The 17,006-nt window shown below is 62.0% G+C and overlaps 1 protein-coding gene across 1 annotated transcript; it reads right to left on the bottom strand.

Annotated features, from left to right (window-relative positions):
- Window positions 1-1,924: 1,924 nt before the first annotated feature.
- Window positions 1,925-16,374, bottom strand: NUAK2 (NUAK family kinase 2). The gene is made up of 7 exons (XM_039702556.1): window positions 16,125-16,374; window positions 10,349-10,469; window positions 7,852-8,003; window positions 5,996-6,061; window positions 4,275-4,394; window positions 3,900-4,032; window positions 1,925-3,824 (listed from the first exon to the last, which is right to left on the bottom strand). The coding sequence occupies exons 1-7, from the start codon at window positions 16,341-16,343 to the stop codon at window positions 2,755-2,757; spliced, it is 1,881 nt and encodes a 626-aa protein (XP_039558490.1). The 5' UTR covers window positions 16,344-16,374; the 3' UTR covers window positions 1,925-2,754.
- Between the last annotated feature and the right edge of the window lie 632 nt (window positions 16,375-17,006).

Genomic DNA, 17,006 nt, shown 5'->3' with positions numbered 1-17,006 from the left:
GCTGCAGGGATGAAAGAGCCGCAGTGGTGGTGGGGGGCTGCCGGGGGGGCGCGGAGGCTGCGGAACTCGGGGCTGGGATGAAAGGAGCGTTTCCAGGAGCTGCCGGGGGAATTCCAGCTGGCGGCCACGGCGGTGACCGCGGTGTCCCCGGGCCCCGCTGCCGCTGTCGCCGCCTCATCCGAGAGCTTTTCCCACCCTGCGCACGGCTGTGCCCGGGAGAAGGTGGGAAGGGACTCGGAGCAGCCCCGGGAGATGGCACAGGGCTGGGACAAGCTCTGGTGGCACCCGCGGGGACACGGGGCAGGGTGGGCAGGGTGTTCCTCACACCCAGCGGTGCCCACCCAGAGGCCAGCCAGGTGCCAGTGGGATCTGGGGTGGTTTTTTGGCTCAGGTGTGACCCAGCCGCTCCTTGTGCTCCAGGAGCAGCCACGTCACCCACCCCAACATTCCCATTCAGAATCTTTGGGATTGCCATGCCTGGAAGTCCCCACACCTGTCCTTTGGCAGTTCAGCCCCAAAATCTGGGGTGCAGCACTGGCCACCCCGAGCTGCCACGGCTCCAAAAACAGCACAGGGGGATGTTTGCCTGAAAATCCCAGATGAAACAGGGGCGGAACATCCTGGGAAGCTCCAACAGCAAACCTGAAAAGGATCCTTGGCTTCGTGCCTGGCTCATCCCATCCCATAGATCCCATCCCATGGATCCCACCCCATCCCATCCCACAGATCCCATCCCATCCCACAGATCCCATCCCATCCCACAGATCCCATCCCATCCCACAGACCCCATCCCATCCCATGGATCCCACCCCATCCCATCCCACAGACCCCATCCCATCCCACAGATCCCATCCCATCCCACAGATCCCATCCCATCCCACAGACCCCATCCCATCCCATGAATCCCATCCTACCCATCCCATGGATCCCACCCCATCCCATCCCACAGATCCCATCCCATCCCATCCCACGGATCCCATCCTATCTCATCCCATCCCATGGATCCCATCCTATCTCATCCCATTCCATGGATCCCATCCCATGGATCCCATCCCATGGATCCCGTCCCACGGATCCCCCCCCTGCAGCCCCCAGTGCCCGGGACTTTGCCCAGCTCAGCCGGCCGCCCTGGGAGCTCCTTTAAGGCTCGGGAATTCCTCCAAGGCTCGGGAAGCACGCGGGGAATGCGCGGCGGGGGGCCGAGCGCGGTGACCCCCCTGTGCGGGGACACAGGGTGGCATTCCGGGCACAGCCCTGCCACCCTGTCCCCGCCGCGGGCGGGCGGGAGGAGCGGCCCCGGTGAACCCGGGGAATGCGCGGCGGGGGGCCGAGCGCGGTGACCCCCCTGTGCGGGGACACAGGGTGGCATTCCGGGCACAGCCCTGCCACCCTGTCCCCGCCGCGGGCGGGCGGGAGGAGCGGCGGAACGGCCCCGGTGAACCTGGCTGGACACCGGGAATGCTCACGGGGCAGGGGAAGGGATTTCTGCGGGAGGAGGGGAAGGGTGGAGAGGCAGCTCCTGCCACCGAAACACGCGGATGTCCCCCAAAATTCAAACCCACGGGGGTTCAGGGTGTGAGAGGGACTTGGGAGCGGGGCTGGGGGCTGCCCACAGTGGGGAGGGGAGAAGGGGCTCCTCATCACAACATCCCCTCAGTTTTGGGCTGTTTGTCCAGCCGCTGCTCAGCCTTAAAATCCACATTTCCCACTCACGGGGGGGCTGAGCCCCCCCATCAGCGATGTGTGCAGCCCCAGTTCAGCACCAGTTCAAGCCAGTTTGAGGAGGGGCTGAGCACACGGAGGGGTTCACAGCACCCTGCAGGACGTGTCTGAGCCCACCCGCCCTCACCTGGGCTGGAGCACGGCCCCAGCCCAGCAGCAAAGGGACAGGGACACAGGGACAGGGAGCAATCAAAGCGACAACTCAGCTTTACCATTTGCTTTAATTTAATGTTTTTTCTCCAGCCCGTGCTGTAGGAAGGAGGGAAAACACAACACCTGCCCCCCGAGAGGGGAAAGGGCCAGCGAGCACACGTGGCAACAGTGCAAGGGAGCCGTGTGACACAAGGCCACAGCCACCTCCCCAGAAACAGCCCTGGCTGGCCGCTGTGGGGCCAGACCCCTCCCGTGCTGCTGCCCTCCACGCCAGCCTGGACAAAGGCAATAAATCAATAAATAAAGTCACGGTGCCTCACCAAAGGCACATTTTTTTTTCTTTTTTTTTTTTTTTCTTTTTTTCCACATTACAATGAGAGATGTTGGCATCACAGCATTTCCCAGCCTGGGCTTTGGGCCACATCCAGAGGGCACAGCCGTGGCCTGGGTGCCCCCAGCACCCCCCGAAGCCCAGCCCACGGGCAGCACCTTGGAGCCCTCACCAGCACCCTGCTACATCTGCAGCTTGTTTGAGGTATATCACCCACCCCCTCCGTTACCTTGTGCAGCCAAAAACAGTGCAAAGAAAACAAAAATCCCCCCCAACCCCCGTGATGAGATGAGCCTGTTCGAGAGGGAAGGACGGCAGCGAGGAGCCCCCGGGACGCCCCAGCTCCTGCTCGGGGGTCACTTTGGGGCTTTGGTCCATTAAATGTCCTGGCCCTGGGGCATCCCCCGCCCCGAGGCTGCCAAATCAACCCGCGGGACGTGGATCAGCAGCACCGGCAGCCCCGGGAGGGAAGGAGGGAATGGAGGAGGGAAGGGAGGGAGGCTCAGCCCCCTCCCCAGAACGCACCACGCCGGGGCAGCCCCGCGGGCTCAGCCCAGCTTCACCCCCACGGGCACAGCGCGCTGCCGGCAGAGCTCGGTGCCGCTGTCACCGCCCGCCAGCGACGCGCTGCTCCCCGCCAAGGGGCTGCGGCAGTGCGTGACAGTCCAGCGGCGCAGCCGCCGCCCTTCCTCCCGCTCCTCCTCCTCCTCCAGCCGCAGGAGGCTCTCGGCGGACACGCAGCCCCGCAGGGCGGCCCCGGGCGGGCGGCGGGCGGGCAGCTCCAGCCGCTCGAAGGACTCGGTGGACAGGATGCTGTCCTCGCTGACGGCGCTGGCGGGCCGGGCGCGGGGCCCCTGCGGCAGCGACACCTCGCCGAACCCCCCAAAAACCCTGCCGGGGGGGCTGGCGGGCTCGGCGCCGCCCGAGGAGAATTTGCCGTGGTGTTTGAGGATGCCTTTCCTGCGGGCCGGGGGCGGCGGCTCGGCGAACACGGCCCCGTCCGGCTCCAGGCTCGCCGCGTCCAGCGCGTCCCCGGACTCGCAGCACTCCAGCGACGAGTAATACCCCGACTCCCTGGCCGGGGGCTTCTTCAGGATTCCCTTCCTGGGCGCGGCCGGGGGCGCTGCCCCCGCGGCTCCGGGGGGCTGCAGGACCCGGGAGAGCCCCGCGGGGGGACCCTCCCCACCGTCCCCGGGCGGGGGGCCGGGGCCGGGCACCTTCTGCTCGCAGGAGCTCCTCTTCTTCAGGATGCCCTTGGGCCGCTTGAGGACGGACTTGGAGGGGTTCTCGGGGCCCGCGGGCAGCTCCTGCAGCGCCTGGGAGATGTCGTTCTCCTTCTTGGACTTCTTGAGGGAGCGCTGCCGCTCCAGGGCCGCGCCGGGCAGGTGCTGCTTGAGGAAGCAGCGCACCTTGGAGCCGTTCTCCAGCAGGGGCCGGGAGGAGCGGCGCAGCCACTCGGCCACCGAGGCCAGCGGCGATTCGCTCTCCCGCAGCAGCTCCTGCTCGCCCAGGGGCGTTTTGTAGCCCCAGTTGACCCACCAGTGCGTAGCGATGTCCTCGATGGTGGCCCGGCGCTCGGGGTTCACCATCAGCATCCACCGGATCAGCCCGCAGGCGTCTGCGGGAGGGACAGGTCAGGCACGGGAGGGGACACGGGGGAGGGGGACACACACGGGGATGGGGCTGTCCCTACCTGAGAGCTTGGTGGGCTCCCGGTAGTCCCCGCTGGTGATCTGCTTGACCAGAGTCTTGTAGTCGTGGCCATCGAAGGGCATGGTGCCGTGCACCAGGATGTACAGGAGGACACCCAGGGACCAGCTGTCCACCTGTGAGAGGGACAGAGGAGCCTGGAGGGGACAGCAGGACTGGGCTGTCCTGGTCCCCACCCACCAGAGCCTCACTGGGACTCCCAGGCTGGCAGAGCCACCGGGAAGGGACAGAGCGTGGGGCAGGAGCCCAGCACACACAGCAACCCCGCAGTGCCCGGGAATCAGGGGTTCTGTTACCCCAAAACACGCTGGGAAAACCCCAGAGGCATTCCCACACCCCGCAGGGAGGCACAACCCACCTCGGGGCCCTTGTAGGGGCGCCCGTTGATGATCTCGGGGGACGCGTACAGGGGGCTGCCGCAGTAGGTCTGCAGCAGCTTGTCCTGCTGGAACACGTTGGACAGCCCGAAATCTGCGATCTGGGGGGACAAACAAACACAGCTGTCACCCAGCAGCAAAACAAAGCTTTCCCAAAGCCCCCTTTCCCAAGTTCTCCTTTCCCAAAGCCCCCTTTTTCCAGTCTCCTTTCCCAAAGCGCCCTTTCCCAAAGTCTTCTTTCTCAAAGGCCCTTTTTCCTAAATGACCTTTCCCAAGTTCTCCTTCCCCAAAATCTCCTTCCCCAAAGTTCCCTTCCCCAAGTTCTCCTTTCCCAAAGTCCCCTTTTCCAAAGCCCCCTTCCCCAAAATCTCCTTCCCCAAAGCCCCCTTTTCCAGTTTCCTTTCCCAAAGTTGGGGACAAACAAACACAGCTGTCACCCAGCAGCAAAACAAAGCTTTCCCAAAGCCCCCTTTCCCAAGGGCCCCTTGCCCAAGTTCTCCTTTCCCAAAATCCCCTTCCCCAAAGTCTGCTTCCCCAAGTTCTCCTTTCCCAAAGCCCCCTTTTCCAGTCCTCTTTCCCCAAAGCCCCCTTTCCCCAAAGCCCCCTTTCCCAAGTTTCCCAAGGCTGAAAGTTCCCCTGGAGCCCTCCAGGTATCAACCTGCTCCAAACCAGGCCTGCCCTTGGTTGTGAATCCCCTGAGCCTGCTTCTCCACCCCTGAGCTCTCTCCTGTTGCTCTCTCCCCCCCAAACCTTCATCCCCTCCTTTCCCAAAGCGCCCTTTCCCAAAGTCTTCTTTCTCAAAGGCCCTTTTTCCTAAATGACCTTTCCCAAGTTCTCCTTCCCCAAAATCTCCTTCCCCAAAGTTCCCTTCCCCAAGTTCTCCTTTCCCAAAGTCCCCTTTTCCAAAGCCCCCTTCCCCAAAATCTCCTTCCCCAAAGCCCCCTTTTCCAGTTTCCTTTCCCAAAGTTCTTTCCCAAGTTTCCCAAGGCTGAAAGTTCCCCTGGAGCCCTCCAGGGATGAACCTGCTCCAAGCCAGGGCTGCCCTTGGTTCTGAATCCCCTGGTTCTCCACCCCTGAGCTCTCTCCTGTTGCTCTCTCCCCCCCAAACCTTCATCCCAGGCACGCAGGAGCTGCCCCGCGGCGCTGGCAGCGGAGCAGAGTGGGAAGGAGAGGCTGGAAGGACTTCCAGGCTTCCCTGCAGCTCCTTCCCAGCCACCCCAGGCTGCAGCGGTCCCTGTCAGCCCCACCTCGCCCAGGTGCTCATTATCCTCATTAGGGCCGTCCCTCCCAGCCAGCAGGAGGTTCCCTGGCTGCCCTCGAGCCCTCAATTACAAAATTATCCCTGGTGGAGATAAACCCCGTTATCAGTGACCGCGGGCATCCCCGGCCAGGCCAGGCCGTGCCCTTCCTCCCCGGCAGAAATCACAGCTGGGGGCCCCTGGGGGAGCTGGGAATTCCTGCCTGGCACGCACAGAAACCAGGAAAAGAGCCCTTCTCACCCAGCCAGCGCTGAGCTGGGCGCTCAGACTTCGCCCTCTTATCAGCAGGGCACTATCAGTTATGGCTCCAGCAGATCTGCTGCGCTGCCGGGCTCTGCCAGCTCTCCGCAGCATTCCAGGGGCTGCACGTGCCCTGAGGCTTTGTGGGCACCCCTGTCCCTGCAGGCTGGGCAGCTCCCCCGGGGGACAGCCCGGCCCCTCACCTTGATGTTCCCGCTGGCGTCCAGCAGGATGTTCTCCAGCTTCAGGTCCCGGTGCACGATCCCGTTCTGCGGGAAGAGCCGGGGTTAATTCCCGCAGGGCTTGAGGGAGGGAAAGGCTGGCACAGCGGGCAGGGCACGGCAAACAGGGCACGGGGCCACAAACAGGGCGGGCGTGGCCCCGGGATGGGTGGCCCAGCCTGGGTGGCACCAGCTGGGCAGCAGGAGCAGGGAGGTGCCCGCACCACGCGCCACCCTGGGCTCCTCCATTGTCCCCAGCCGCGGTGGCACGCAGTGCCAGCCCCACCAGGGCACAGCTCCTGCTTGGGCAGGGCCTGCTGTGCCCAGAGGAGTGAGCCGCTGGTCTGGTTTGGGGTGTAGGAGCTGCCCTGCACCCCCTGTTCCCACCGAGGGTGGGGGCACAGCCTTGGAGTGTCCTCCAGGGAGACCCCTGGGCTGGAGGGTCCTGCCAGGGCATGAAACACACTCTGAGGAGGGTCCTGCCAGGGCATCACCCACAGCCCGGGGAGGGTCCTGCAGCTTCACCCTCTGGTCCGGAACAGGACAGGTGACAAAAACAGAACAGGTGACCCCAACAGGACAGGTGACCCCAACAGGACAGGGGACCCAGGCTTGGCTCCCAGCCCCGAGGGCAGCTCTGGGCGTCTCCGTCTGGCCGGGTGGGAGGGGAGGTGACAACTCCCAGGCCGGGTTAGTCACCCCCAGCCCAGGCCAGGACCTCCCAAAGCTCCGGGGCGCTGCCACACCCTTGAGACTCAAGGCAGGATCAGCCCTTCTGCGGGGAGTGGAGAGCCACGAGCTCCTGTCACCTCCCGAGCTCCTGTCACCTCCTGTGGGGCTGCAGGGAGGAGCCCTGGGGAGCCCATCCCACCGGGAATCCATCGGGTGGAGTGCTCAGGAGTCCATCCAGCCCAGAATCCACCAGGAGAAGCACCCTGGAGCCCATCCCACTGGGAAACCATCAGGAAACCATCATGAGGAGAACCCAGGAGCCCATCCAGCGGCTCTTCCCCCGGGAATCCATGGGGAGGAGGGCTCAGGAACCCATCCAGCTGCTCTCCAGCCAGGAAACCATCGGGAGGAGCACTCCAGAGCCCATCCAGCCCAGAATCCATCGGGAGGAGGGCTCAGGAGCCCATCCAGCCAGGTGTCCATTGACAGGAGGGCTCAGGAGCCCATCCAGCTGCTCTCCAGCCAGGAAACCATTGTGAGGAGAGCGCAGGAGCCCATCCAGCCCAGAATCCATCGGGAGGAGGGCTCAGGAGCCCATCCAGCCCAGAATCCATCGGGAGGAGGGCTCAGGAGCCCATCCAGCCAGGTGTCCATTGACAGGAGGGCTCAGGAGCCCATCCAGCTGCTCTCCAGCCAGGAAACCATTGTGAGGAGAGCGCAGGAGCCCATCCAGCCCAGAATGCATTGGGAGGAGGGCTCAGGAGCCATCCAGCCCAGAATCCATCGGGAGGAGGGCTCAGGAGCCATCCAGCCTGGAATCCATTGGTAAACCATCGTGAGGAGAACCCAGGAGCCCATCCAGCCCAAAATCCATCGGTAAACCATTGAGAGGAGGGTTCTGGAGCCCATCCAGCCCAGAATCTCTTGGGAGGAGGGCTCCGGAGCCCATCCAGGCAGGAAACCATCGTGAGGAGAACCCAGGAGCCCATCCAGCCTGGAATCCATCAGGAGGAGAACCCAGGAGCCCATCCAGCCCAGAATCCATCATGAGGAGAACCCAGGAGCCCATCCAGCCCAGAATCCATCATGAGGAGAACCCAGGAGCCCATCCAGCCGCTCTTCCCCCAGGAAGCCCCCGGGAAGCCGGGCAGGGCGCTGCCACCCACCTTGTGGCAGTAGTAGACGGCGGACACGACCTGGCGGAAGAAGTGTCGCGCCTCCTGCTCCGAGAGGCGCTGCCGCTCGCTGATGTAGTCGTACAGGTCGCCCTTGCTGGCGTATTCCATCACGATGACGATCTTGGCGCTGTTCTCAAACACTGCGGGGCGCAGGAAAGGGTTAAAAGGGGGTCGTGTCTGGTGCCCCGTGTGTGGAGATGAGAGTTTTGACTCCGTGTTTCAGAAGGATGGTTTGTTATGTTATGATATATATGATATTAAAATGCTATACTAAAAAAACATACTAAAATAACAAAAAGAAAATGTTCATCAGAAGGCTGGAAAGGACAGGAATGGAATGCAATAACAAAGTCTTGTGACTCTCAGAGTCCGATGCAGCTGCAGCTGGGAATGGCCATTAATTAGAAACAACAAATGCACCAATCCCAGCTGCACCTGTTGCGTTCCACAGCAGCACACAGTTATTGTTTACATTGCTCTCCTGAAGCTCCTCAGCTTCCCAAGAGGGAAAAACCTTGCAAAAGATTTTTCATAAAATATCGCAGTAACAAAAGGGAACCTCGGGAATATTCGTTAGGACATTCCTGTTAATGAGCAGGTGGAGCCTTGATTGACCCTAACCCCAATCCCTGCCCTCTGTCCTGGGCTAAACAGGGACCTGCAGGCCAGGGGCTGCCAGCAGAGCTGTCACCCGCAGCCCCAGGGCCACCAGGGCTGCTGGCCCGGCGGCTGTGCCACCAGCGAGGCTGTGCCACCACCAGATGTGCCACCACAGAGGTTCTGCCACCACTGGCTGTGCCACCACTGAGGTTCTGTGCCACCACCAGCAGCTCTGCCACCGCCAATCCCTGCCCTCTGTCCTGGGCTAAACAGGGACCTGCAGGCCAGGGGCTGCCAGCAGAGCTGTCACCCGCAGCCCCAGGGCCACCAGGGCTGCTGGCCCGGCGGCTGTGCCACCAGCGAGGCTGTGCCACCACCAGATGTGCCACCACAGAGGTTCTGCCACCACTGAGTTTCTGTGCCACCACTGAGGCTCTGCCACTGCCAAGGCAGTGCCACCACGGCAGCTATGCCCTCACTGACTGTGCCACCACAAAGACTGTGCCACCACAGCAGCTCTGCCACCACCATCTGTGCCACCACCAAGGCTCTGCCACCACCGGGACTGTGCCCCCAGAGGTGACTCAGGCGTGTGGCTCTTTGCTGGAGTCCCCGCCGAGGGCAGGTGCCGGCGCTGGCACAGCCGCTGCCCCTCCTGCCCGTGCCCAGGCAGGCTGTGCCCGCATTTGGGGGCAGCGGTTCCCTCCTGCCCGAGCCCAGGCAGGCTGTGCCCGCATTTGGGGGCAGCGGTTCCCTCCTGCCCGAGCCCAGGCAGGCTGTGCCCGCATTTGGGGGCAGCGGTTCCCTCCTGCCGGTCCCCAGGCAGGCTGTGCCCGCATTTGGGGGCAGCGGTTCCCTCCTGCCCGCAGCAGGTTCGGAATTCCGCCGCCGTGAGTCAGCCCCCGCAAACAGCGCGGAGGAGCTGCCGGCGCCCGCCTTTGTTCGGAGCACAAAAGGGCTCCGGGTGCCTCAGGAGCGCCGGAGCAGGGGCACAGCCAGCCCCAGGAAGGGCACGGCTAAGGCTGGGTGTGCTAAGCCCGACCCGGCTGCGGGTTTAGGCTCAGCCTGGCTCTGCTCGGAGCGGCAGCGATTTCCCTCGGGTTATCCCAACCCAGCCCGGCCATAAAGCAAGCCCGGCAGCACCAGGAACTCTCCCAGCTCGCCGTGGTTTGCTTTTCCAGTGCCCGCGGGAGGGAATGAGGAGGACTCCAGGACTGAGATTAAATTAAGCCCTGCCTCGGGCTCAGAGCAGATCCACAGAGATGCCAAAATCCCCGGGCACAGCCACGCTCAGCCCCTCCACAGCCCCGGGGAGGCTTCCAAAATCCACAAACTGGGGCTGTGGAGGGAGGCTGGGCAGGGAGCAGGGGCTAAACGTGGATTTTGGACCCTCGGGCCCTGATCCCTGCTCAGCCTCTCTCCACAGCCCCAGGGTGGTTTCCAAAATTCACATTTAGCCCCTGCTCCCTGCTCAGCCTCCCTCCACAGCCCCACACCCCAAATGTGGATTTTGGAAGCCACCCTGGGGCTGTGGGGGGAGGCTGAGCAGGGAGCAGGGCCCGAGTGTCCAAAATCCACATTTGGAGCTGGATTCCCTGCCTGGGGGGGAGGGGACGCGCCAGGAAGGGCGATTTCTGGAGCAGGTATTTCCCCTCGTCGGGAAAACACAAACACAGCCCGCGAGCATCTGCATTCCCTGGGAGCGGCCAGGAACCGGAGCCAGGTCCTGGAAGGGAGGAGAGGGCTGGGCTAAACCCACCCGAGCCGATCTAAACCTTCCCAAGCCGAGCCGAACCGGGCCGAACCCAGCCCAAGAGCCCCCGGGGTACCCAGCCCGCTCCCACCCTGGATGCAGCTGGAAAAGGGAAGGGGGAGGAGGCCTCACCTTCGTGCACAGCGATGATGTGGGGGTGGTTGAGGGAGGACATGATCTCGATCTCCCTCCGGATGTGGACGAGGTCCTGCTCATCCTTGATTTTGTCCTTGCGGATGGATTTGATGGCCACCTGCGGGGGAGCACAGAGGGGGCCGTGAGCTCCCCAGGGAAGCAATTCCTCCCTCCCCTGTTTGTTGTTTTCACAAACAGCATCACCACGAGCAGCTCCATGGAAACAGCTCCCAGAAAAGCGAATTTCATCCCTTTGGGGGTTTATTCTCACCAAGCCCTGCTGCTGCACACGAGGGAGAAGCTGCCCCTGAGGGACACCTGTGACAGCTCCTCATTTTTGGGGGCACGAGGCTCCTCCAGCAGGCAGCCCAGCCCTGATTTTGGGGGCTCCCTGAGCCTCCTCCTAGGTAGCACAGCCCTGATTTTTGGGGCTCTCTGACCCTCCAGCAGGCACAACTGCTCCTGACTTTTGGGGGCTCCCTGGGCCTCCTCCATCAGGCACAATGGCTGCTGATTTTTGGGGTTCCCTGACCCTCCCGGCTAGCCCTGTTCCTGATTTTTGGGGTTCCCCAGGATTCCTCCATCAGGCAGACCTGCTCCTCATTTTTGGGGCTCCCTGAGCCTCCTCCCAGGTAGCCAGCCCTGATTTTTGGGGTTCCTTGACCCTCCATCAGGTAGCCCAGCCCTGATTTTGGGGGCTCCCTGAACCTCCTCCATCAGGCAGATCTGCTCCTCATTTTTGGGGCTCACTGAGCCTCCTCCCAGGTAGCCCAGCCCCGATTTTGGGGGCTCCACAAGATTCCTCCATCAGGTAACACAGTCCTGATTTTGGGGGCTCCCTGAGCCTCTTCCCACAGGTAGCACAGCCCTGCTCCTCATTTTTGGGGTTCCCTGAGCCTCCATCAGGCAGCACAGCCCGGATTTTTGGGATTCCCCAGGACTTCTCCATCAGGCACACCTCCTCCTGATTTTGGGGCTCCCCAGGACTCCTCCACAGGTAGCTCAGCCCTGATTTTGGGGCTCCCCAGGATTCCTCCACAGGTAGCCCAGCCCCGCTCCCGATTTCTGGGCTCGGCAGGGATCGTGTCCTGCCGCAGGAATGCGCCCAGCGCGAAGGACTCGGGAAATAACCAAGATAACCACAACAACAACAGCAGCAGCAGCAGGAGCCAATTCCTGACGTCAGGAACAGGGAATCAAACCCCACACCTCGCCTTTTGTTTGCCTCTAAAACACTTCATTCCGAGGAGTAAGAGAAAGTTTGGATGAAAAAAAAAAAAACCCAGATCCTCGGAACGGGGTGGAGACGCAGAGTTTTCCAGGCTTTCCTTTGCGTTTCCAAGTTTTCCTCTGCCAGGAGATTGAAGAGGGAGGAGCAGGGGAGTGAGAACAGAGGGGTGAGAGCAGAGGAGTGAGAGCAGCCGCCTCTAATCCCCTTTCAAAGGGGCTGCGGGCACACAATGCGCTCCCAGGGCTGAATTTACAACTGAATCCAGCACAACCTTTTCTATTTTTTTTCTTTCTTTTTTTTTTCTTTTCCTTCTTTTCCCCTCCCAGACAAGAATGCGGAACAGTTTTAATCCCGTCCAGGGACCCTCGCGCCGGTCTCCCAGCAACGGGGAGAGGGGCCGGGGACCCCCGCCGGCCGCAGCTGCCCCCGAGGGGTGGGAGGGATGCTCGGCCCCCGCCCTGCCATTCAGGGGCCTTGGAAACCTCGCTCCCCAAAGCCCGGCCCAGCGGGCAGCTGAGCTTTGCTAAGCCGGGCCCGTGGCACCCGCTGGACCAGCGAGGTTCCAGCAGGGAGAAGGCTCTGAAAGGGGCTCAGGTGGGCACCTGAAATCCCTTTTTGGCCCCAAATCTCATTTCTCTAGCCTCAAATCCCATTTTTGTGGCCTTAAATCCCATTTCTGTAGCCCCAAATCCCATTTGTCTGACACCAAATCCCGTTTTTGTGGCCCCAAACCCCATTTCTGTGGCCCCAAACCCCATTTTTTCTGGCCCTAAATCCCATTTCTATAAACCCAAACCCCATTTCTGTAACCCCAAACCCCATTTCTGTAACCCCAAACCCCATTTTTCTGGCCCCAAACGCAAATCCCGTTTTTGTGGCCCCAAACCCCATTTCTGTGGCCCCAAACCCCATTTTTTCTGGCCCCAAATCCCATTTTTCTGGCCCCAAACCGCCTCAGGCAGCAGCAGCCCGGGCAGGAATTGCTCCTGGAGGATCCAGCACGTGTGGAGCCAGCGGACTCTGCCCAGGAGAGTTCAACAACCCCGGCCCAAGTTTCTTGCTCGAGCAATACTGAAAGTGCTCAACGCTTCTGGGAAGCCCAGCCAGGTTTCCTTTCCCCTGACCTTTGTTTAACAGGTTAAATTTTAACAATATTTTCGCTGCTGCCCCAGTTCCCGGACCCTTGCAGAGCCTTCCTGCCGCCTGCCAGCCTCCCAAATTCCTGCTGCCTCCCGCAAAGCCCGACACCCGGCCCAGCAGCCAAAATTTTGGAGCATTTCCGAGCATTTTGGAGCTCATTTTCCCTCCCATTTGGCCCAGCAGCCAAAATTTCAGAGCATTTCCGAGCATTTCCTTGCTGCCTCAGCAGCTCACACCCCCAAAATTCTGAACCAGGGCTCAGGGCAGGAGCCACAATCCACAAAAAGATGGAGATGCCCCATCCCAAAATTCCTGACCTCCGGGCAGATGGAGCTGTCCCCTCCTCCCCCAGGGGTGCCGGGCAGGGCTTTGCTCCCAAACGTTCCCTGACGGGAGCACAGGGTGTCCCCTGGAGGTGGGAAATGCCACCCTGGAGCTGGGGACAGCAGCCTTGGGGACAGCGGTGTCACAGCCCCCCCGGGGAACAGCGAGCAACCCCCCCGGAGCTCCCAGCGCTTTCCAGGTCAAAAAAAAGCTTTGGATTCCAAGTTTTTGGGGCTGAACAGGTATTTTCAGCAGCTGCTGAAAGATGCAGGGAGTTCCAGCCCCAGGCAGCGCTTCAGAAGCTGCTCCAGACTGCGAGGGCAGTTGGGTGAAATCCGGATTTAAATCCAGCCCGGAGCAGAGATCAAAGGAGGCTCTGGAATATTCCAGGTGCTGCCTTCCCCTGGCACCGCGCGGGCCCCGAGCGGCGTTTGGGACACCGGGAGAGTCCCGCGGGAGGTCCCCGGGCGTGTTTGGCTTGGCTGCAGGCCAGGGATGGGGAGCCGGGCTGGGAAAAACTCCGGGCTGGGAGGGAAAATGAGCCCGGAGGCTGCGCTGAAAACAGGTGGGGGGAAAGAAAAAGGAAAGAAAAATAAAAGGGGGGAAAGAAAAATAAAAGGGGGGAAAGAATAAAAAGGAGGAAAAAAGGAAGAGGGAAAAAAAAAGGGAAAGGGGAGAGGGAAAAAAAAAGGGAAAGGGGAGAGGGAAAAAAAAAGGGAAAGGGGAGAGGGAAAAAAAAAGGGAAAGGGGAGAGGGAAAAAAAAAGGGAAAGGGGAGAGGGAAAAAAAAGGGAAAAGGGAGAGAGCAAAAAAAAAGGGAAAGGAGAAAAAAAAGGGAGAAAAATAAAAGAGAAAAGGGAAGAGGGAAAAAAAGGAATGGGGGAAAAAGGGGGAGGAAAGCCAACAAAAAAAGGGAAAGGGGAGAGGGAAAAAAAAAAGGGAAAGGGGAGAGGGAAAAAAAAAAGGGAAAGGGGAGAGGGAAAAAAAAAAGGGAAAGGAGAAAAAAGGGGGAGAAAAATAAAAGAGAAAAGGGAAGGGGAAAGAGAAGGGGAAAAAGGGGGAGGAAAACCAGTCAGCAATTCCCTCCCCACCTGATATTGCAGGGATTTTGGTAAGGACTGGGAAAGGCACCCAGCAGGAGCATCGCTTCAGATAAAGGATTTCTACCAGGAAAAAAAAAAAAAAGGGATTTTCCCCAGACAAATAATTCATGGAAGTCCCAAAACATCCTCCAGCTGCAGGAGCCTGGAATTTCCTGTCACCTTCCACGCAAACCTGCTCGGAGTGCAAGGATTTTAAAATTCAGAGAGGAACGAGAAACGCGGGCGGTCAAACGAGCTGGTTCAACACCCTGCGCCCCTGTCAGAGGCAATTCCCGATTCGCCAGAGGCAAAAATTCCCCGCGGATGGAGCAGCTCCAGCTTTTCAACCCCGGCCGGTGCCGTGGGATCCCCGAACCCTGCCCTCGCATTTTGGGAAGTGAAAACCACCCGGGGAAGCAGCGAACAACCGGGATAAAGCTGCAGAGGAGGCGGCTCGGAGCTCTGAGCGCTCCCAGAAGGAATTTGGGGAGAGCAGAGGTTCGTGGCTCGGAGCCTCCTGCTCCCCCAGCAGGCCGGGGAGCGGCTGCTGAGCCGAGATTTGGGGTTTCTCCCTCTGGACTGAGGGCTCCGGGCCCGTGGGTTGGGTTTGCATGGAAACAGAGCGATCCTGAGGGGCTGGAGGGGAATATTTGAGATTCTGAGGTTGCTAATTCCGAGGTTTCTGAGCTGCAGGTGCGGGCGGGGAAAGGAGAATTCGCTCGCCCGTGCCGAGGGGAGGGATCCCGGCAGCTCTGTGGGTGGAAGCTGCGTTTCCAGGCCCTGATTATGCAGCAGAGCAGCGGCCCGGATGGGCAGAGCCGCCCTCGGCTCTGATCTCATCGAGATCCACAGGGGAAGCGGCGGATTCGCGGCTTTTCCGTGGGATGTGGCTGAGCCCATCCCAGCCCCTGGCAGGGCCAGTCCTGCCACTCGCAGCTCACCCCCCTGCTCTGACCCGGCTGCGAGGGGCTTTTGGGGTCCCTCCCCACCCTTCGAGGCTGGGAATTCACGTCCAAGGTTGGATCCTTGCAGATTCCCACAGTGCAGAGCAGCGCCCGGCGCTCCCGGGGCTTCAATCCCCTTTTTCCCGAGGAAAGCTGAGCTGGCTGAGCCACAGCTTTCCCTCTGACAGGGGCTGGGGTGAGTCAGGATTCTGGAGAGCCCGGCTGCGCCCTGGGTGCCCCACGCCGTGAGAAAGGCAAAGGCAGGGTGAGAGGAAGGGGAAAACCCTTCAGCCCGAGCGCGGTGTTTGCTCTGGCGGCGCGTCCCGGCCCCTCCTGCCCGCAGGAAGCGCGACCGCGGTCAAGTGGGCGAGAGGAGCCGCGGCCCCCCGGGAGGAGGGGGGCGAGACCCTCGGGGCTGCCCCCGGCCCCGCTGAGCCCCCCCTGCGGCAGCGGGACCGGGGCAGAGCCGCGGCTGCGGGGGGAGCGGGGCCCGGCCGGGACCGGCGGCGGAATGCTCGGAGCGGGGGTGCCCGGGGGTCCGCGGGGATGAGCCGGGAATGGACTGCGGGGGAGAGAACCGGAGGAGGGGGAGGCAGCGGGGCTGCGGGAGGCGGGGGCAGCTCGGGGACCACCGAGAAACACGGCGGGGGTGCAGCGGGGACAAGAGGGACACACCGGACCGGGGGGAGTCACCGGGGACAGGGAGGGACACACCGGACCGGGGGATGCACCAGGGACACCTGAGCCGGGAATGGACTGCGGGGGAGAGAACCGGAGGAGGGGGAGGCAGCGGGGCTGCGGGAGGCGGGGGCAGCTCGGGGACCACCGAGAAACACGGCGGGGGTGCAGCGGGGACAAGAGGGACACACCGGACCGGGGGGAGTCACCGGGGACAGGGAGGGACACGCCGAACCGGGGGGATTCACCAGAGGAATGGAGGGACGGACACACCGGACCGGGGGGATTCACCGAGGACAGAGGATGCTCGGGGACAGGGTTGCTCGAGGACCCCGCACGGTGACGATGCCCCCTCCCAGGGTGGGCAATCCTTACCAGCTTCCCGGAGCGCTCCCGGGCTTTCTTCACCTTCCCGTAGGTGCCTTTGCCCAGCGTTTCCAGGAACTCGTAGCGGTGCTTGAGGTTGTGTTTGTGGTGGTGCCGCTTCACCGCCTGCTTCTTCATCAGCGGCCGCGGCGATTTGATCAGCCCCTCGGCCAGCGAGGCGGCCAGCGCCGGAGCGGGGCCGGTGCCGGGCCCTGCCGCCCGCTCCATCCCGATCCCGATCCCGGCCCCGGGGCCGCCCCGCCCGGGGCCGGGCAGGGCCGGGGGGGCCGGGAGCGGGGAGACCCCCACGGGCAGCGCCGGGAGCGGGGAGCACACGGGGAGGGCTGGGGGAGAGCCAGGGAGCACCCCCAAAAAAATTGGGGTGAGGAGGGGGCGTGGAGAGGGGGGCAGAGGGGGTCCCAGGGAAAGGGGAGAGGAAAAAGGGAAAGGGGAACCAGGGCTCAGGGCAGGAGCCACAATCCACAAAAAGATGGAGCAGCTCCAGGAGATGCCCTTTTGGTGGCATTGGGCCACTCTCCATGGCTGTCACCTGTCCCAGCATGGTCCCACACACATTAAATGGCATTTTGGTGCCATTGGGCCACTCTCCATGGCTGTCACCTGTCCCAGCATGGTCCCACACACATTAAATGGCTTTTTGGTGGCATTAGGCCACTCTCCATGGCTGTCACCTGTCCCAGGGTTGTCCCACACACATTAAATGGCTTTTTGGTGCCATTGGGCCACTCTCCATGGCTGTCACCTGTCCCAGGGGACAAAGGGGGGCACGGGGGTGTTCCCAGGCTGGGGGGAGATGGGGATTTCCCAACCTTTGGGTGAAAATCCCTCCCTGCACCATCTCCTGGGGAGAGAGGCAGGCCCGGAGCGCTG

This window comes from Passer montanus, unplaced genomic scaffold, assembly GCF_014805655.1.
Source record: "Passer montanus isolate IOZ18808 unplaced genomic scaffold, ASM1480565v1 scaffold157, whole genome shotgun sequence".
In the NCBI taxonomy this organism is placed as follows: domain Eukaryota; kingdom Metazoa; phylum Chordata; class Aves; order Passeriformes; family Passeridae; genus Passer; species Passer montanus.
Note: the sequence above shows the minus strand (reverse complement) of the source record. Positions and strands in the feature narration are given on the sequence as shown.